Source organism: Oncorhynchus tshawytscha, unplaced genomic scaffold (assembly GCF_018296145.1).
Source record: "Oncorhynchus tshawytscha isolate Ot180627B unplaced genomic scaffold, Otsh_v2.0 Un_contig_6808_pilon_pilon, whole genome shotgun sequence".
Taxonomy (NCBI): domain Eukaryota; kingdom Metazoa; phylum Chordata; class Actinopteri; order Salmoniformes; family Salmonidae; genus Oncorhynchus; species Oncorhynchus tshawytscha.
The window spans coordinates 57,501-79,458 of NW_024609419.1; the positions used below are offsets into that span (position 1 = coordinate 57,501).

Genomic DNA, 21,958 nt, shown 5'->3' on the forward strand with positions numbered 1-21,958 from the left:
GTGAGTCCTCCAGATCAGAGGCAGTAGGGATGACCAGGGACGTTCTCTGTTTAGTGAGTCCTCCAGATCAGAGGCAGTAGGGATGACCAGGGATGTTCTCTGTTTAGTGAGTCCTCCAGATCAGAGGCAGTAGGGATGACCAGGGATGTTCTCTGTTTAGTGAGTCCTCCAGATCAGAGGCAGTAGGGGTAACCAGGGATGTTCTCTATTTAGTGAGTCCACCAGATCAGAGGCAGTAGGGATAACCAGGGATGTTCTCTATTTAGTGAGTCCACCAGATCAGAGGCAGTAGGGAGGTCCAGGGATGTTCACTTCATAAGAGCGTGAATTGGACCATTGTTCTGTCCTACTAACCATTGAAAATGTAACGAGTACTTTTGGGTGTCAGGGAAAGTACATTATTTTCTTTAGGAATGTAGTGAAGTGAAAGTTGTCAAAAATATAATTAGTAAAGTAAAGATACACCAAAAAAACGACTTAAGTAGTACTTTAAAATATTTTTCACACCACTGCCCATGACCAGGATTAGTACACACTGATGTAATGAATGAATGACAGGAACCAAACATGGTCTTCATTTCCACGTGTGCTTACCTTTCTAACCACCGTGTGTCCATGTTGATCTGTGTAGTGCTCCTCTGTCACAGTCTGGGGAGGGATGTCTGTCATCTCACCCTGCTGTAGAGGAGACAGACACACAGTCAGCACTGAGGCCTGTTGTTACACTGATTCACCACAGGGGGCGCTGAGTTCTGTTGTTACACTGATTCACCACAGGGGGCACTGAGGCCTGTTATTACACTGATTCACCACAGGGGGCACTGAGGTCTGTTATTACACTGATTCACCACAGGGGGCGCTGATGCCTGTTGTTACACTGATTCACCACAGGGGGCGCTGGACCTGTTATTACACTGATTCACAACAGGGGGCACTGAGGGGTGCGCTGATGCCTTATTACAATGATTCACCACAGGGGGCACTGAGGCCTGTTGTTACACTGATTCACCACAGGGGGCGCTGAGGCCTGTTATTACACTGATTCACCACAGGAGCACTGAGGCCTGTCATTACACTGATTCACAACAGGGGGCGCCGTTCCCTATATAGTGTATATGACACCAATAGATGTCCCCTATAGGCCCTAGTCTAAAGTAGTACACTACATAGGGCATAGGGTTCCATTTAGGACCCACAGGAGACTGCACGGGTGGCATTCATGAGGAAGCACAACAGGAAAGCGTTTTAAAATGTTTTGCAACGGAAAATGAAAATTAGTGGGGGTTTTTCAATTTCAACACAGCAACCCAACCCAACACAGCATCTCAACACAGCATCCTTACACAACATCTTAACACAGCCTCCCAACACAGCAACCCAACCCAACACAGCATCTCAAGACAGCATCTCAACACAGCATCCTTACACAACATCTCAACACAGCATCCTTACACAACATCTCAAAAATGAAACAAAGAGATTGTTACAACACAAGTAAGACTCCAGTGTGAAAAAGTTAAATATACACGAAATACACACATCACTGGGTCAGATACAGTGCCTTGCGAAAGTATTCGGCCCCCTTGAACTTTGCGACCTTTTGCCACATTTCAGGCTTCAAACATAAAGATATAAAACTGTATTTTTTTGTGAAGAATCAACAACAAGTGGGACACAATCATGAAGTGGAACGACATTTATTGGATATTTCAAACTTTTTTAACAATTCAGAAACTGAAAAATTGAGCGTGCAAAATTATTCAGCCCCTTTACATTCAGTGCAGCAAACTCTCTCCAGAAGATCAGTGAGGATCTCTGAATGATCCAATGTTGACCTAAATGACTAATGATGATAAATACAATCCACCTGTGTGTAATCAAGTCTCCGTATAAATGCACCTGCACTGTTCTGTTATAATCTCCACCTTTTAAGTCTTTACAGCCAGAAGTGAGCCCAGGATGTGATAGTCTCAGAGGTCTGTTAAAAGCGCAGAGAGCATCATGAAGAACAAGGAACACACCAGGCAGGTCCGAGATACTGTTGTGAAGAAGTTTAAAGCCGGATTTGGATACAAAAAGATTTCCCAAGCTTTAAACATCCCAAGGAGCACTGTGCAAGCGATAATATTGAAATGGAAGGAGTATCAGACCACTGCAAATCTACCAAGACCTGGCCGTCCCTCTAAACTTTCAGCTCATACAAGGAGAAGACTGATCAGAGATGCAGCCAAGAGGCCCATGATCACTCTGGATGAACTGCAGAGATCTACAGCTGAGGTGGGAGACTCTGTCCATAGGACAACAATCAGTCGTATATTGCACAAATCTGGCCTTTATGGAAGAGTGGCAAGAAGAAAGCCATTTCTTAAAGATATCCATAAAAAGTGTTGTTTAAAGTTTGCCACAAGCCACCTGGGAGACACAACAAACATGTGGAAGAAGGTGCTCTGGTCAGATGAAACCAAAATTTAACTTTTTGGCAACAATGCAAAACGTTATGTTTGGCGTAAAAGCAACACAGCTCATCACCCTGAACACACGATCCCCACTGTCAAACATGGTGGTGGCAGCATCATGGTTTGGGCCTGCTTTTCTTCAGCAGGGACAGGGAAGATGGTTAAAATTGATGGGAAGATGGATGGAGCCAAATACAGGACCATTCTGGAAGAAAACCTGATGGAGTCTGCAAAAGACCTGAGACTGGGACGGAGATTTGTCTTCCAACAAGACAATGATCCAAAACATAAAGCAAAATCTACAATGGAATGGTTCAAAAATAAACATATCCAGGTGTCAGAATGGCCAAGTCAAAGTCCAGACCTGAATCCAATCGAGAATCTGTGGAAAGAACTGAAAACTGCTGTTCACAAATGCTCTCCATCCAACCTCACTGAGCTCGAGTTGTTTTGCAAGGAGGAATGGGAAAAAATGTCAGTCTCTCGATGTGCAAAACTGATAGAGACATACCCCAAGCGACTTACAGCTGTAATCGCAGCAAAAGGTGGCGCTACAAAGTATTAACTTAAGGGGGCTGAATAATTTTGCATGCCCAATTTTTCAGATTTTGATTTGTTAAAAAGTTTGAAATATCCAATAAATGTCGTTCCACTTCATGATTGTGTCCCACTTGTTGTTGATTCTTCACAAAAAATTTTGTTTTATATCTTTAAGTTTTATATCTTTATGTTTGAAGCCTGAAATGTGGCAAAAGGTCGCAAAGTTCAAGGGGGCCGAATACTTTCGCAAGGCACTGTATAAGAAATCACATTTGGCAACCCTCATTATGCACACCTGGAAACCCTCATTACGCACACCTGGCAGCCCTCATTACGCACTCCTGGCAGCCCTCATTATGCACACCTGACAACCCTCATTATGCACACCTGCACCCCATCATGAGGAAAACCTGGACTCCATCACTACCCTGATTACTCCCCCCTTTATCCAGCACTCCCTAGCATCACTCTTCAGGGAGTATTGGTTATGTTTCCTTGTCATATGTTTCTCTTGTTTTGTATCATTCTGCATTATTCTTAAACTCACTAACTGCACCTGCTTTCTGAATCCCTGTGTTGACGTTACAGTAACTTGATGCAAACCAGCTACCCAGCAGACATCATCACGGGTCAGTGGCACTGTTCTTTCCTATGATGACATCATGCGAGAGGAATTCTGTTTAAAATATGAATGAAAGGCGTTTCAAATCCCATCCCCGGAGTTAAAGCATTCATTCCATCTGAAGCAGGAGATAAGGGGTTAGAGCAGGAGGTAAGGGGTTAGAGCAGGAGATAAGGGTTAGAGCAGGAGATAAGGGGTTAGAGCAGGAGATAAGGGGTTAGAGCAGGAGATGGGTAAGAATGGCGGGAGGATTTTCTCAACAGTCATCTCACCCTGTCCAGGGAGTCATCATCATCTGCTGATCTGAGAGGAGGAAGCTCCTGAGGAGCCTGGTAAAAGGCTGAGTCGTCTCTGTGTGTGCCGGGAGATTGGGCCAGCTCTTCGCTCTCTTCCTTGATGTCATCATAAGGTGCGTCGTCATAATCCTCACTCCATGAGGACAGCAGGACTCCGCGCTTGTGTTTGCGCACTGCGGAGCAAACCAGAAGTGCCGTCGGCTCCAGGGCTCCTGAATGGGACGCTTGTCCTTGGGTTTGGCCAACCCCTGAACTTTCCCTCTTCTTCAGTTCGTCAGGTTCCATCTCAGAGAAGTCTGAGACTCCCTGTTTGCAGTCAAAGTAAGTCTCCGGGTCAGAGTCTTCGTATAAGTGCATTGTTGTGCTGCCTCCTATGATTTCTGCGTAGGCCGGAGGATTGGGTTTGTGGATAGAGGAGGATGCCTCAGCATACTCAGGAGGGAGGCTGAACTCCATGAAGAACTCTTCATCATGGGCTGATGCTGTAACCTCTGGAACAGGTTGGGCTGATACCATCTCTGCCCTGGGTTCTACTGGACCAGGCTGGGCTGACACCATCTCTGCCCTGGGTTCTACTGGATCAGGCTGGGCTGACACCATCTCTGCCATGGGATCTACTGGACCGGGCTGGGAGACATGGGACTTTACCTCAACAGGGGTGACTGGAGAACTGAACTCTTCCTCTACGGGGGTGACTGGATTATCTGATGGTTGCTCACTGGTATTTGGCCTGAGCTCTTCAGAGAGCATGTTGAGGTACCTAGGACTCTGGTAAGGGATCAACTCCTCAAAGCTGAAGTGCCTGGAGACGGTGACGGTCTCTGGAGTCTGTGGAGTCACGTCAGAGAGCGACTGGGGCGACTGCTCATCGTATTCAAGTGTTTCAGGGGGAGTGCTATCCCTTAAATGTGACCTGTAGGTGGTGACAGTCTCTGGAGTCTGTGGGGTCACGTCAGAGAGCGACTGGGGCGACTGCTCATCGTATTCAAGTGTTTCAGGGGGAGTGCTATCCCTTAAATGTGACCTGTAGGTGGTGACAGTCTCTGGAGTCTGTGGGGTCACGTCAGAGAGCAACTGGGGCGACTGCTCATCGTATTCAAGGGTTTCAGGGGGAGTGCTATCCCTTAAATGTGACACAACTTCTGGGGTAGTGCTCGTGCATGTTTCATCTACCAATTGGCTGGGCTCAGTGATTAATCCCCCAGATTCGCACAATACTTTGCTTTGTTCAATAGATGCCTTTTTGACTGCAGCTTGAATGTTTGATGTTTCTTTGGAGTCGTCATTTTCTTCATCAACCGTCTCCTGGTCCTGCTGTGGGATTCTGATTCGCTGTTCTTCTACAGTTGAAGCTTCGGTAAATACAGCAGCATCCTCATGTTCCAGTGACTGGAACTTTTGAGACGGAACAATTGATTCTGATGACAGTTCTAGAACTTTATGGCATGGTTCTGGAGATTCCGGTGTTCCGACGGATTTGGTAGCAGCTGTGGGGCTAACCAGAGGTATGGAACCGGTGAGATCTGATTTTTCTGCTCTGTGTGTTTGCAGGTACTCCAAGTGGCTCAACTGAACCGGATCAGCTGTAACTTGGCTAGGCTCTGGGAAGGTCTTGATTAGATCTGCGGTCACCCCAAATACCTCCGGGTCGGTTTCATTGGACAAGGAGAGATCGGTCGGCACTGAGGCCACTATGCTTATTTCAGCCGTCTCCCTTGTTATCTGAATAGGGGATGAGGGACTTGGACTAGAGATCTCTTCCTCACCCTCAGTGGGATATCCGTCGGATTCTGGCAAGAGTTCCTCAAACTCAACATAAGGTTGTAGATCTTCATGACCCCCTTCGCTGGTTTCCGAAAGAGGTGAGTCCAGTGGTTCTAGAGTTTCTGGTCGGAATTCCCGTTTGATTTCTTCAAATTCCGACAGCAGCTGATCAAGCTGGGTGGGTGCCCCTGACTCCGGGGGTGCTTCTAGATTGCTCGCTGACGATTGTGCTTCATCACCTTGGCTGTCTTCGGCGTTGTGGCTGAAAAGGTCTGGTAACACTGGACTGGTTTCAGAAGAAGAGGACTCCTTGTTCAGATTCAATGGTTTTTCTGGACTTTCTGGCGATACCCTCATCTTCTCAGTGGGCATTGTCATTTCAGGGGATAACGGACTGAATACAAAGGCATTTGGAATCTGGAGATCTGGAGTCACAGATTGGGTTTCAGACATGAGTGTTTTGTTTGAGATAGGTCTATTAGTAGATGGCTGGTCCAAAGCTAATATGTGTTTGTGTTCTGATAGATTCTCCATGGAGGATCCTGCTGAAACCTGGATGAGAATGATGGAATGGGAAAAAAATTATAAATGAGTTTGTGATGGAGGTAGGGTTTCAAAATTCTGGTAACTTTCCGGTAACTTCCCCCTAAAAATGCCCAGGTGTTCCAGAACCCCGGTTTGGAAGAATTCTAAGAATCCTCCAACCACGATTAGGTCATTTTGGTAAAGTTACTGGAATTGATCAACCTCAATGATGAATGATTAATGTTGTTGAGGAAACTATAGTATGAAAAAAGAAACAATACATGTACATGCAGCAACAAGGTTCCATCATGACATCATGTATTTCAAATGAACATTCCAATGAATTAATGAAATTACCAAAAATGATGAGCCAAACCAATAGACCAATAGTATTGTCACACTGTACATCCATTACCTGCATGTACTCAGAAGTACTGTACTTCTAGTAGCAGGACAACGCATAGAAGCAGTTCAGCAGTTCAGCAGTAGTCATTTGATTAGGACACGACCTTGTTGACATATACAACTCCTTATATCGAAATGCGATGGGTACATTTCTTATATACATTCTCCGAAAGCCTTCTTTCCAGGACAACATTCTCTGAAATGCAGGAATACCACAGTAGGAAAGACACAGTCAAGCCAATCAACTGCCAGCCCTACTAAGCTCCAAGGCAATCAACTGTCAACCCTACTAAACTCCAAAGCAATGAACTGTCAACCCTACTAAACTCCAAGGAAATCTTTCAATGTAAGACATGACTTCTGTTGTTTTTTCTGTGTGAATAAATGCACCATCATGTAGTATCCGAGCCCATCTCTGAGATTTTGTCCCAAATGATACCCTATTCCTTTTGTAGTGCACTACTTTTAACCAGAGCCCTATGGCACCCTATTCCCTTTGTAGTGCACTACTTTTAACCAGGGCCCTATGGCACCCTATTCCCTTTGTAGTGCACTACTTTTAACCAGGGCCCTATGGCACCCTATTCCCTTCGTAGTGCACCACTTTTAACTAGGACCCTATGGCACCCTATTCCCTTTGTAGTGCACTACTTTTAACCAGAGCCTGCACATCTCTGGTCAAAAGTAGGTCACTACAGAAGGGAATAAAGTCACATTTAGTCAACCATTTTTAGCTTGAGGACACACCATGTGACAGGAAGGAAGTCCATGGCGTTGAGACTAAACGTGTCTCACTACTGTTCATTAGTTGCCTTTCTGAGACACTTCCTGCATTTCTGATGCAAACATGCCTCAGCAGGAGTGTCAAGCTCCTACAGCAATGCGTCAAAACCCATTAGTGAAAGCTTGAGCCTAAGGGTCCTACACGACGCATGCGAACTATGCACTACACACTTCCAGCCTTAATTGTTTTTAGAAAGCGTCACGGCATTCCCTGCTGACGGAGAACATGCGTGGTCTTACCGACGGCGCAGAAACTCGGCTGTCTTCAGCTTTTCTCATCGGCTTTCTTTTCAGGTGCTTGCTTGTCTCGTCAATCTTGGTTTGCGCTTCACTTCCTTTCAACGTAGGGACATTACTGTGTTCTTTTCTTTGGATTGACTTACGACTTGCTTGAGGTCTGTTGTGAACTGCCTCCTCCGCCCTGACAGCAGCAACAGGAGATCCCAGATTTTGTTCGTCAGATGGCACGTGACTCGACTTAGAGGATGATTGGTGAGGTCTGTGAGTCTCTACATCATCTAAATCTACATCCTCTACGGGTGCTCTGTGGCTGTCTGGGGAGGAGGCCCTACAAAAAAATGCTTCCACTGCTCGGTGGGTTTGGCAAACAACTGGGAAAACTAAACTAAAAGGGGCATCTATTAATTCCGGGGGTTGTTTTAAGCGTGCTCTTTCAACTCTCATTTCAGGTTCATGTTCAGTGGAAACCTGGTCTGTTGGAGGAGAACGTTGACCGTCACCCTGAGTTAAAACAGTATCTGTATTGGAACAGATGGAGTCAGGAGAACAGGCTTTGGTTGCACAGAACAAGTCCTCCAGACCAAACTCATCCCAGTCTGATATCACAGATTCAGGTGTCCAACACTTCTCTCCTGTTGACACAACAACAACAGACAGACCAGGTCCATATTGGAGGACAGGTGAGTCAGGAGAGAGGTCCTCTTGGGATGAAACGGATTCATGGGAGGGCGGTTTTAAATCTAACTCTGAAAACCAGTCTTCTACAAATGACAGGCTCTCTCCCGATGTTGAATCTGGTGTCATTGGTCTGTCTTGGCTCATGTCTTTGTCTGACTCATCTACTAATCTCATTCCATCTTCCGATATATATGATTCAGGTGAATCTGCTCTGTCTTCAGCAAACAGTTCCTCAAGACAGAACTCAGAGAATTCAATATCTGAAGTTTCTGATTCTGGTGATGAACATCGATCACCAGTGGGAGCCAAATAACAATGGCAACATTGAGGCATGAAGTGAGGAACTGGAGAGTCAGGAGAGAGGGGCCTGTACTCATCAAATGACACAACAGACTCAGGTGAAGATGGCCTCATGTCAGTAAAGAAGTGGTTAAGATATAAAAGGACTCCATCCCTGTCTGAACCGAGTGACTCAGCCGATAGAGTTTTGTACTCAGGAAGGGACGACGACTGGATGAACTCCCATTCAGCTAGGACGGGGGAAGAGGTTCTGATTTCTGTCTCTACTGGCTGGGATATTGGCAAATGAGGTTCGTGCAAAGTTTCTGTGACTGTCTGGTCAGTGACATGAGGGACTGTTAGCAAGGACCCCTCTTGTACCGTCTCCTCCTCTGCTGGACAAGCAGAATGGCAAGGGGAGGCTGGTTCTTTAACACTAACTGGCCTCAAGTCCTCACCAGATTGATGCGGTCGACCCAGGGCTTTTCTAACCTTTCTGTCTCCTGCATATTCAAAAACACCTGTTTTACTCAAATAAGTGTCACCTTGGTACGCTGGGTCAAATTTATGGGCCATTAGCGTGGAGGGAACTGCCTTATAAACTAGTCTATATTCTGGAGTTGATGTTTTTCCTTCAGAGAATTCATAAATAGGCTGAGATTCAGAATCCTCCATTTCTGTAGATTTGCTTGTTTCTGCAGCATCTAACTCATCTAGTGATGTCATGGGTTCTGCAGAGGACGGCTGTAACTCTGAAAGCCAGTACTGAACGAAAGAACGAGCGTACTCATCTTCAGGTGGTAGAGGACTGGATATAGTGTGCGTCTCGTCTACATGTTCATATTCACCTTCTGATATAAATGATTCAGGTGAATCTGCTCTGTCCTCAAACGATTCATCAAGACAGAACTCAGATAATTCAATATCTGATGTTACTGATTCAGGTGATGAAGACCTATCAGCAGGGAATAACCCATAATAATCACAATATTGATGTAAGAACTGGGGAATTGGAGAGTCAGGAGAGAGAGGCCTGTACTCATCAAATGATGTTACAGATTCAGGTGAAGATGGTCTAGACTCTACAAACAAGAGCTCAAGGAATGTATAACCACCTTCTGAAGTTACTGATTCTGGTGTCAAGGTTCTGAATTTTCTAAAAAACTGTTCAATTGACTCTCTGAATTCACTATCAGCCAAAAAGGAATCAGGAGAATCCGGTCTATGTTCAGGAATCAGTTCATAGAGATATAATTCACAGTATTCAACGTCTGAGGTTACCGACTGAGGTGACGAAGACCTATCGCCAGGGAGTTCGACATAATTATCACAACATTGATGTATGAACTGGGGAATAGGAGACTCTGGAGAGAGAGGCCTATGCTCATCAAGTGATGCAACAGAGGCTGGTGAGTTTGGCCTTAACTCAGTAGACCAATCATTCAAAAAAGACTGAATCTCTTCTGATGTTATTGACTCTGGTGTGATCGGCCTGTCCAGGACAAGTTCTTTGTCCTTCAGACACTCCATTATCTCTCTAGCCTGTCTGTCTTTTGCAAATTCAAAAACACCTGATTTGTTCAAGTATGTTTCACCTTGGTACGCCAGGTCAAATGTATGGGCCATTAGAGTGGAGGGAACTGCCTTATAAACCAGTCTATATTCTAGAGATGATGTATTTCCTTCAGAGAATTCATAAACAGGCTGAGATTCAGAATCCTCCATTTCTGTAGATGGGCTTGTTTCTGCAGCATCTAACTCATCTAGTGATATCATGGGTTCTGCAGAGGACGGCCGTAACTCTGAAAGCCAGTACTGAACGAAAGAATGAGCGTACTCATCTTCAGGTGGTAGAGGACTGGATTTAGTGAGTGTCTCGTCTACATGTTCATAGTCACCTTCTGATATAAATGATTCAGGTGAATCTGCTCTGTCCTCAGCAAACGATTCATCAAGACAGAACTCAGGGAATACAATATCTGATGGTACTGATTCAGGTGAATCTGCTCTGTCCTCAGCAAATGATTCCTCAAGACATAATCCAAACAATTCAATGGCTGACGTAACAGAACAGAGGGAAGGTCTACGCTCTGCAGTCATGACATCTGCGATTCTAGGTCCATAGTGGGGAACTGGAGAGTCAGGTGAGAGAGGCCTGTATTCATTCACTGATGCAACAGATTCAGGTGAAGATGGCCTCATGTCAGTAAATAAGTGGTCAAGATAGAAAAGGATTCCATCCATGTCTGAACCGAGTGACTCAGGAGAAAGAGGTCTGTACTCAGGAAGGGACGACAACTGGGTGAACTCCCATTCAGCTAAGACGGGGGAAGGGGTTATGATTTCTGTCTCTACTGGCTGGGATATTAGCAAATGACGTTTATGCAAAGTATATGTGACTGTCTGGTCAGTGATGTCAGAGTGTTGTAGTGAGGAGATATCTTGTTTTGTCACCTCAACTGCTGTGGTTTCAAAGACACGAGGCATGCCAAGGTTGGATTCATGAAATTGAACAGGCCCGAAATCCACACAATGTTCCCTCTGACAGTCAAGAACCTGTCTAACCTTGTATCTTTGTCCTGAATGTTCGAAAACACCAGTCTTACTATCGTAGGTTTCACCTTCGTTCGCTGGGTCATACATATGGGACATTAGTTTGATGGGAACTGCCCTGTAAACTAGTCTATATTCTGGAGACATAGGCCGCACCTCAGAGAGTTCATGTACTGGCTGGGATGAAGATTCATCCGAGTCTAGTGATAGGCCTGTTTGTACAGCTTTAGACACCATGAACTGAGGTATGAAGGCCCAATGGACAGTTGGGATCTTTTCTAAAGAACCTGTATCATCATCCCACTCTGATGTTTTAGGAAAACTACCATCATCCTCATCATCACCTCCCTCTGAACAGACGGAAATAAGTGAATCTGGTCTGTCCTCAGTAAATAATTCCTCAGGGTAAAGTCCTGAGAATTCAACATCTGAGGTGACTGATTCTGGTGATGAACACCTTCTTCCAGTGAAAGACAAATAACAATCACAACAATGTGATCTAAAATCAGGAATAGGAGAGTCTGGAGAGAGAGGCCTGTACTCATTTAACGACGTTATAGATTCAGGTGAAGATGGTCTAGACTCTGCAAACAAGAGCTCAAGGAAGGTATAACCATCTTCTGATGTTATTGATTCTGGTGACAGGGGTCTGAATTTGATAAAACCTCCTTCAGCTGCTTCTACAAATTCATTCTCTGACACAAAAGATTCTGGAGAATATGGCCTCTCTTCATTGACAAAATCCTCAAGATAGAAGCCAGATCCTTCAATGTCTGAAGTTACTGAAATAGGTGACAAAGATCTGCTAAACAATGACACTGACGACTCAATTATTGTGGGTCTAAATTGTGGGATTGGGGAATCAGGAGATAGAGCTCGATATTCATCAATTGAAGTAGTAGAATCACGTGAAGATGGTCTAGACTCAGCAACCAAGAGCTCAAGGAAGGAATAATCACCTTCTGAAGTTACTGAATCTGGTGACCAGGGTCTGAGTTTCATTAGACCTCTTTCAACTGACTCAACAAATTCACTCTCTGATATAAATGATTCAGGTGAATCTGCTCTGTCTTCAGCAAACAGTTCCTCAAGACAGAACTCAGAGAATTCAATATCTGAAGCTACTGATTCTGGTGATGAACATCTACTTCCAGTGAAAGATAAATAACAATCGCAACATTGAGGCATGAAGTGAGGAACTGGAGAGTCAGGAGAGAGGAGCCTGTACTCATCAAATGATGTTACAGATTCAGGTGAAGATGGTCTAGAGTCTGCAAACAAGAGCTCAAGGAAGGTATAACCATCTTCTGAAGTTATTGATTCTGGTGACAGGGGTCTGAATTTTATCAAACCTCCTTCAGCTGCTTCTACAAATTCATTCTCTGGCACACAAGATTCTGGAGAATATGGTCTCTCTTCTTTGAAAAATTCCTCAAAATAGAAGCCAGATCCTTCAATGTCTGAAGTTACTGAAATAGGTGATGAAGATCGGCTAAAGAATGACGACACTGACGGCTCAATTATTGTTGGTCTAAATTGTGGGATTGGGGAATCAGGAGATAGAGCTCGATATTCATCTTTTGAAGTAGTAGAATCACGTGAAGATGGTCTAGACTCAGCAACCAAGAGCTCAAGGAAGGTATAATCACCTTCTGAAGTTACTGAATCTGGTGACCAGGGTCTGAGTTTCATTAGACCTCTTTCAACTGACTCAACAAATTCACTCTCTGATATAAATGATTCAGGTGAATCTGCTCTGTCTTCAGCAAACAGTTCCTCAAGACAGAACTCAGAGAATTCAATATCTGAAGTTACTGATTCTGGTGATGAACATCTACTTCCAGTGAAAGATAAATAACAATCGCAACATTGAGGCATGAAGTGAGGAACTGGAGAGTCAGGAGAGAGGAGCCTGTACTCATCAAATGATGCAACAGACTCTGGAGAGGATGGCCTAGACTCAGAAAACAAGAGCTCAAGGAAGGTAAAGTCCCCTTCTGAAGTAATTGAGTCTGGTGAGAGTGGTCTATACTCAGATAGGCTACTTTGATCTGTCACTGTAAATGCACTATTTGAAGGGGAATCTGGTCGGTACAAACCACAATATTCAAGGTCTGAAGTTACAGACAAAGGTGATGTAGACCTACACACATCGTACAACAAATAATAATCACAATGTCCAGGTCTGAATTGTGTATTAGGTGAGTCAGGAGAAAGAGGTGTATGATTTTCAAATGTTGTTACAGATTCAGGTATCGGAGAAATACTCTCATTGTACAACAAGTAATAATCACAATGTCCATGTCTGAATTGTGAACAACTTTCTGACAAGATTGACTGAGGAGATAAAGGTTTGACTTCAGATGTATCTTGGTGTATCATACTGTCTTTATCTCCCTCATCAAGAGAATTAGCTGGCTCCTGCTTGACTGGCATCATTACAGCAGCTGGCAATACTGACCAACCTTTCTGATCACTCAAGTCGAGCTGTATAAATGCTGTTTTAGCTGCAACTGGTAATGTGGTTTTAGCAACAACAGAGACTTCTGTTGCAATTGTTGTGGAAGATAATATGTCTGTTTTGGTTTCTCTGTGCACAGATTTAGACTGGACTAAGGCAGGTAAGATGCATTTGTTAATAGATGTTTCAGATTGAATAGAGTGAGGGAGAGAATCAGAAACTGGAGAAGCTGATTCATGCAAGACTGGAGGAACAAGTTCTGCTTCCAATTGATCCAGAAATTCACTGTCTGAATATATCGATTCAGGAGAATCTGCTCTGTCCTCAGCAATCAATTCCTCAAGGCTAAATCCAGAGAATTCAATGTCTGAGGTGACTGATTGTGGTGACGAAGATCTATCTTCTGTGAATAGCAAATAATAATCACAACAATGTGATCTGAAATCAGGAATAGGAGAGTCTGGAGAGAGAGGCCTGTACTCATCAAATGATGTTACAGATTCAGGTGAAGATGGTCTAGACTCTGCAAACAAGAGCTCAAGGAAGGTATAACCATCTTCTGAAGTTATTGATTCTGGTGACAGGGGTCTGAATTTTATCAAACCTCCTTCAGCTGCTTGTACGAATTCACTCTCTGACACAAAGGATTCTGGAGAATATGGTCTCACTTCAATGAAAAATTCCTCAAGATAGAAGCCAGATCCTTCAATGTCTGAAGTTACTGAAACAGGTGACGAAGATCTGCTAAACAATGACACTGCCGACTCAATTATTGTGGGTCTAAATTGTGGGATTGGGGAATCAGGAGATAGAGCTCGATATTCATCAATTGAAGTAGTAGAATCACGTGAAGGTGGTCTAGACTCAGCAACCAAGAGCTCAAGGAAGGAATAATCACCTTCTGAAGTTACTGAATCTGGTGACCAGGGTCTGAGTTTCATTAGACCTCTTTCAACTGACTCAACAAATTCACTCTCTGATATAAATGATTCAGGTGAATCTGCTCTGTCGTCAGCAAACAGTTCCTCAAGACAGAACTCAGAGAATTCAATATCTGAAGTTACTGATTCTGGTGATGAACATCTACTTCCAGTGAAAGATAAATAACAATCGCAACATTGAGGCATGAAGTGAGGAACTGGAGAGTCAGGGAGAGAGGAGCCTGTACTCATCAAATGATGCAACAGACTCTGGAGAGGATGGCCTAGACTCTGAAAACAAGAGCTCAAGGAAGGTAAAGTCCCCTTCTGAAGTTATTGAGTCTGGTGAGAGTGGTCTATACTCAGATAGGCTACTTTGATCTGTCACTGTAAATTCACTATCTGAAGGGAATCTGGTCGGTACAAACCACAATATTCAAGGTCTGAAGTTACAGACAAAGGTGATGTAGACCTACACACAGTACAACAAATAATAATCACAATGTCCTGGTCTGGATTGTGTATTAGGTGAGACAGGAGAAAGAGGTGTCTATGATCTTCAAATCTTGTTACAGATTCAGGTATCGGAGAAATACTCCCATTGTAAAACAAATAATAATCACAATGTCCATGTCTGAATTGTGAACCACTTTCTGAAAAGACTGACGCAGGAGGTAAAGTATTGACTTCAGATGTATCTTGGTGTTTCAAACTGCCTTTATTCATCTACCTCATCAAGAGAATTAGCTGGCTCCTGCTTTACTGGCATCATTACAGTGAGCTGGCAATACTGACCAACCTTTCTCATCACTCAAGTCAAGCTGTATAAATGCTGTTTTAGCTGCAACTGACAATGTGGTTTTAGCCTCAACAGAGACTTCTGTTGCCATTGTTGTGGAAGATAATATGTCTGTTTTGGTTTCTCTGTGCACAGATTCAGACTGGACTAAGGCAGGTAAGATGCATTTGTTAATAGATGTTTCAGATTGAATAGAGTGAGGGAGAGAATCAGAAACTGGAGAAGCTGATTCATGCAAGACTGGAGGAACAAGTTCTGCTTCCAATTGATCCAGAAATTCACTGTCTGAATATATCGATTCAGGAGAATCTGCTCTTTCCTCAACAACCAATTCCTCAAGGCTAAATCCAGAGAATTCAATGTCTGAGGTGACTGATTGTGGTGACGAAGATCTATCTTCTGTGAATAGCAAATAATAATCACAACAATGTGATCTGAAATCAGGAATAGGAGAGTCAGGAGAGAGAGGCCTGTACTCATCAAATGATGTTATAGATTCAGGTGAAGATGGTCTAGACTCTGTAAACAAGAGCTCAAGGAAGGTATAACCATCTTCTGAAGTTACTGATTCTGGTGACAGGGGTCTGAATTTGATGAAACCTCCTTCAGATCCTTCAATGTCTTGAAAAACCTCCTCAGCTGCTTCTACAAATTCACTCTCTGACACAAAAGATTCTGGAGAATATGGCCTCTCTTCATTCATCTGCTCTGTCTTCAAAACAGTTCCTCAAGACAGAACTCAGAGAATTCAATATCTGAAGTTACTGATTCTGGTGATGAACATCTACTTCCAGTGAAAGATAAATAACAATCGCAACATTGAGGCATGAAGTGAGGAACTGGAGAGTCAGGAGAGAGGAGCCTGTACTCATCAAATGATGCAACAGACTCTGGAGAGGATGGCCTAGACTCGGAAAACAAGAGCTCAAGGAAGGTAAAGTCCCCTTCTGAAGTAATTGAGTCTGGTGAGAGTGGTCTATACTCAGATAGGCTACTTTGATCTGTCACTGTAAATGCACTATCTGAAGGGGAATCTGGTCGGTACAAACCACAATATTCAAGGTCTGAAGTTACAGACAAAGGTGATGTAGACCTACACACATCGTACAACAAATAATAATCACAATGTCCTGGTCTGGATTGTGTATTAGGTGAGTCAGGAGAAAGAGGTGTATGATCTTCAAATCTTGTTACAGATTCAGGTATCGGAGAAATACTCCCATCGTACAACAAATAATAATCACAATGTCCATGTCTGAATTGTGAACCACTTTTTGAAAAGACTGACTGAGGAGGTAAAGTATTGACATCAGATGTATCTTGGTGTTTCATACTGTCTTTATCTCCCTCATCAAGAGAATTAGCTGGCTCCTGCTTTACTGGCATCATTACAGCAGCTGGCAATACTGACCAACCTTTCTGATCACTCAAGTCAAGCTGTATAAATGCTGTTTTAGCTGCAACTGACAATGTGGTTTTAGCCTCAACAGAGACTTCTGTTGCCATTGTTGTGGAAGATAATATGTCTGTTTTGGTTTCTCTGTGCACAGATTCAGACTGGACTAAGGCAGGTAAGATGCATTTGTTAATAGATGTTTCAGATTGAATAGAGTGAGGGAGAGAATCAGAAACTGGAGAAGCTGATTCATGCAAGACTGGAGGAACAAGTTCTGCTTCCAATTGATCCAGAAATTCACTGTCTGAATATATTGATTCAGGAGAAGCTGCTCTGTCCTCAGCAATCAATTCCTCAAGGCTAAATCCAGAGAATTCAATGTCTGAGGTGACTGATTGTGGTGACGAAGATCTATCTTCTGTGAATAGCAAATAATAATCACAACAATGTGAACTGAAATCAGGAATAGGAGAGTCAGGAGAGAGAGGCCTGTACTCATTTAACGATGTTATAGATTCAGGTGAAGATGGTCTAGACTCTGTAAACAAGAGCTCAAGGAAGGTATAACCATCTTCTGAAGTTACTGATTCTGGTGACAGGGGTCTGAATTTGATGAAACCTCCTTCAGCTGCTTCTACAAATTCACTCTCTGACACAAAAGATTCTGGAGAATATGGCCTCTCTTCATTCACAAAATCCTCAAGACAGAACTCAGAGAATTCAATATCTGAAGTTACTGATTCTGGTGATGAACATCTACTTCCAGTGAAAGATAAATAACAATCGCAACATTGAGGCATGAAGTGAGGAACTGGAGAGTCAGGAGAGAGGAGCCTGTACTCATCAAATGATGCAACAGACTCTGGAGAGGATGGCCTAGACTCGGAAAACAAGAGCTCAAGGAAGGTAAAGTCCCCTTCTGAAGTAATTGAGTCTGGTGAGAGTGGTCTATACTCAGATAGGCTACTTTGATCTGTCACTGTAAATTCACTATCTGAAGGGGAATCTGGTCGGTACAAACCACAATATTCAAGGTCTGAAGTTACAGACAAAGGTGATGTAGACCTACACACATCGTACAACAAATAATAATCACAATGTCCAGGTCTGGATTGTGTATTAGGTGAGTCAGGAGAAAGAGGTCTATGATCTTCAAATCTTGTTACAGATTCAGGTATCGGAGAAATACTCTCATTGTACAACAAATAATAATCACAATGTCCATGTCTGAATTGTGAACCACTTTTTGAAAAGACTGACTGAGGAGGTAAAGTATTGACATCAGATGTATCTTGGTGTTTCAAACTGTATTCATCTACTTCATCAAGAGAATTAGCTGGCTCCTGGTTAACTGGCATCATTACAGTGACTGGTAATAACGACAAACATTTCTCATCACTCAAGTCAAGCTGTATAAATGCTGTTTTAGCTGCAACTGGCAATGTGGTTTTATCCTCAACAGAGTCTTCTGTTGCCATTGTTGTGGAAGATAATATGTCTGTTTTGGTTTCTCTGTGCACAGATTCAGACTGGACTAAGGCAGGTAAGATGCATTTGTTAATAGATGTTTCAGATTGAATAGAGTGAGGGAGAGAATCAGAAACTGGAGAAGCTGATTCATGCAAGACTGGAGGAACAAGTTCTGCTTCCAATTGATCCAGAAATTCACTGTCTGAATATATCGATTCAGGAGAATCTGCTCTTTCCTCAACAACCAATTCCTCAAGGCTAAATCCAGAGAATTCAATGTCTGAGGTGACTGATTGTGGTGACGAAGATCTATCTTCTGTGAATAGCAAATAATAATCACAACAATGTGATCTGAACTCAGGAATAGGAGAGTCAGGAGAGAGAGGCCTGTACTCATTCAAATGATGTTACAGATTCAGGTGAAGATGGTCTAGACTCTGCAAACAAGAGCTCAAGGAAGGTATAACCATCTTCTGAAGTTACTGATTCTGGTGACAGGGGTCTGAATTTGATGAAACCTCCTTCAGCTGCTTCTACAAATTCACTCTCTGACACAAAAGATTCTGGAGAATATGGCCTCTCTTCATTGACAAAATCCTCAAGATAGAAGCCAGATTCTTCAATGTCTGAAGTTACTGAAATAGGTGACGAAGATCTGCTAAACAATGACACTGCCGACTCAATTATTGTGGGTCTAAATTGTGGGATTGGGGAATCAGGAGATAGAGCTCGATATTCATCATTTGAAGTGATAGAATCAGGTGAAGATGGTCTAGACTCAGCAACCAAGAGCTCAAGGAAGGTATAATCACCTTCTGAAGTTACTGAATCTGGTGACCAGCGTCTGAGTTTCATTAGACCTCTTTCAACTGACTCAACAAATTCACTCTCTGATATAAATGATTCAGGAGAATCTGCTCTTTCCTCAACAACCAATTCCTCAAGGCTAAATCCAGAGAATTCAATGTCTGAGGTGACTGATTGTGGTGACGAAGATCTATCTTCTGTGAATAGCAAATAATAATCACAACAATGTGATCTGAACTCAGGAATAGGAGAGTCAGGAGAGAGAGGCCTGTACTCATCAAATGATGTTACAGATTCAGGTGAAGATGGTCTAGACTCTGCAAACAAGAGCTCAAGGAAGGTATAACCATCTTCTGAAGTTACTGATTCTGGTGACAGGGGTCTGAATTTGATGAAACCTCCTTCAGCTGCTTCTACAATTTCACTCTCTGACACAAAAGATTCTGGAGAATATGGCCTCTCTTCATTGACAAAATCCTCAAGATAGAAGCCAGATCCTTCAATGTCTGAAGTTACTGAAATAGCAGACGAAGATCTGCTAAAGAATGACGACACTGACGGCTCAATTATTGTGGGTATAAATTGTGGGATTGGGGAATCAGGAGATAGAGCTCGATATTCATCAATTGAAGTAGTAGAATCACGTGAAGATGGTCTAGACTCAGCAACCAAGAGCTCAAGGAAGGAATAATCACCTTCTGAAGTTACTGATTCTGGTGACCAGGGTCTGAGTTTCATTAAACCTCTTTCAACTGACTCAACAAATTCACTCTCTGATATAAATGATTCAGGTGAATCTGCTCTGTCTTCAGCAAACAGTTCCTCAAGACAGAACTCAGAGAATTCAATATCTGAAGTTACTGATTCTGGTGATGAACATCTACTTCCAGTGAAAGATAAATAACAATCGCAACATTGAGGCATGAAGTGAGGAACTGGAGTCAGGAGAGAGGAGCCTGTACTCATCAAATGATGCAACAGACTCTGGAGAGGATGGCCTAGACTCGGAAAACAAGAGCTCAAGGAAGGTAAAGTCCCCTTCTGAAGTAATTGAGTCTGGTGAGAGTGGTCTATACTCAGATAGGCTACTTTGATCTGTCACTGTAAATGCACTATCTGAAGGGGAATCTGGTCGGTACAAACCACAATATTCAAGGTCTGAAGTTACAGACAAAGGTGATGTAGACCTACACACATCGTACAACAAATAATAATCACAATGTTAGGTCATTGTGTATTAGGTGAGTCAGGAGAAAGATGTATGATCTTCAAATCTTGTTACAGATTCAGGTATCGGAGAAATACTCCCATCGTACAACAAATAATAATCACAATGTCCATGTCTGAATTGTGAACCACTTTTGAAAAGACTGACGAGGAGGTAAAGTATTGACATCAGATGTATCTTGGTGTTTCAAATTGTATTCATCTACTTCATCAAGAGAATTAGCTGGCTCCTGGTTAACTGGCATCATTACAGTGACTGGTAATAACGACAAACATTTCTCATCACTCAAGTCAAGCTGTATAAATGCTGTTTTAGCTGCAACTGGCAATGTGGTTTTATCCTCAACAGAGTCTTCTGTTGCCATTGTTGTGGAAGATAATATGTCTGTTTTGGTTTCTCTGTGCACAGATTCAGACTGGACTAATGCAGGTGAGATTAATTTGTTAATAGATGTTTCAGATTGAATAGAGTGAGGGAGAGAATCAGAAACTGGAGAAGCTGATTCATGCAAGACTGGAACAAGTTCTGCTTCCAAATGATCCTGAAACTCACTGTCTGAATATATTGATTCAGGAGAATCTGCTCTGTCCTCAACAATCAATTCCTCAAGGCTAAATCCAGAGAATTCAATGTCTGAGGTGACTGATTGTGGTGACGAAGATCTATCTTCTGTGAATAGCAAATAATAATCACAACAATGTGAACTGAAATCAGGAATAGGAGAGTCAGGAGAGAGAGGCCTGTACTCATCAAATGATGTTACAGATTCAGGTGAAGATGGTCTAGACTCTGCAAACAAGAGCTCAAGGAAGGTATAACCATCTTCTGAAGTTATTGATTCTGGTGACAGGGGTCTGAATTTTATCAAACCTCCTTCAGCTGCTTGTACGAATTCACTCTCTGACACAAAAGATTCTGGAGAATATGGTCTCTCTTCTTTGAAAAATTCCTCAAAATAGAAGCCAGATCCTTCAATGTCTGAAGTTACTGAAATAGGTGATGAAGATCGGCTAAAGAATGACGACACTGACGGCTCAATTATTGTGGGTATAAATTGTGGGATTGGGGAATCAGGAGATAGAGCTCGATATTCATCATTTGAAGTATAGAATCACGTGAAGATGGTCTAGACTCAGCAACCAAGAGCTCAAGGAAGGTATAATCACCTTCTGAAGTTACTGAATCTGGTGACCAGGGTCTGAGTTTCATTAGACCTCTTTCAACTGACTCAACAAATTCACTCTCTGATATAAATGATTCAGGTGAATCTGCTCTGTCTTCAGCAAACAGTTCCTCAAGACAGAACTCAGAGAATTCAATATCTGAAGTTACTGATTCTGGTGATGAACATCTACTTCCAGTGAAAGATAAATAACAATCGCAACATTGAGGCATGAAGTGAGGAACTGGAGAGTCAGGAGAGAGGAGCCTGTACTCATCAAATGATGCAACAGACTCTGGAGAGGATGGCCTAGACTCGGAAAACAAGAGCTCAAGGAAGGTAAAGTCCCCTTCTGAAGTAATTGAGTCTGGTGAGAGTGGTCTATACTCAGATAGGCTACTTTGATCTGTCACTGTAAATGCACTATCTGAAGGGGAATCTGGTCGGTACAAACCACAATATTCAAGGTCTGAAGTTACAGACAAAGGTGATGTAGACCTACACACATCGTACAACAAATAATAATCACAATGTCCAGGTCTGGATTGTGTATTAGGTGAGTCAGGAGAAAGAG

The 21,958-nt window shown here is 42.9% G+C and overlaps 1 protein-coding gene across 1 annotated transcript in view; it reads right to left on the reverse strand.

The window, feature by feature from the left end:
- The window catches only part of LOC112239785 (ankyrin-2-like), a gene marked incomplete at its 5' end in the record, with an annotated part of 115,753 nt that overhangs the window by 8,180 nt on the left and 85,615 nt on the right, over positions 1-21,958 (reverse strand). The window contains 2 exons of the mRNA XM_042315227.1: positions 595-678; positions 3,891-6,230. Of these exons, the coding sequence (XP_042171161.1) occupies positions 595-678; positions 3,891-6,230 (2,424 nt within the window). The remainder of the gene's footprint in view (positions 1-594; positions 679-3,890; positions 6,231-21,958) is intronic.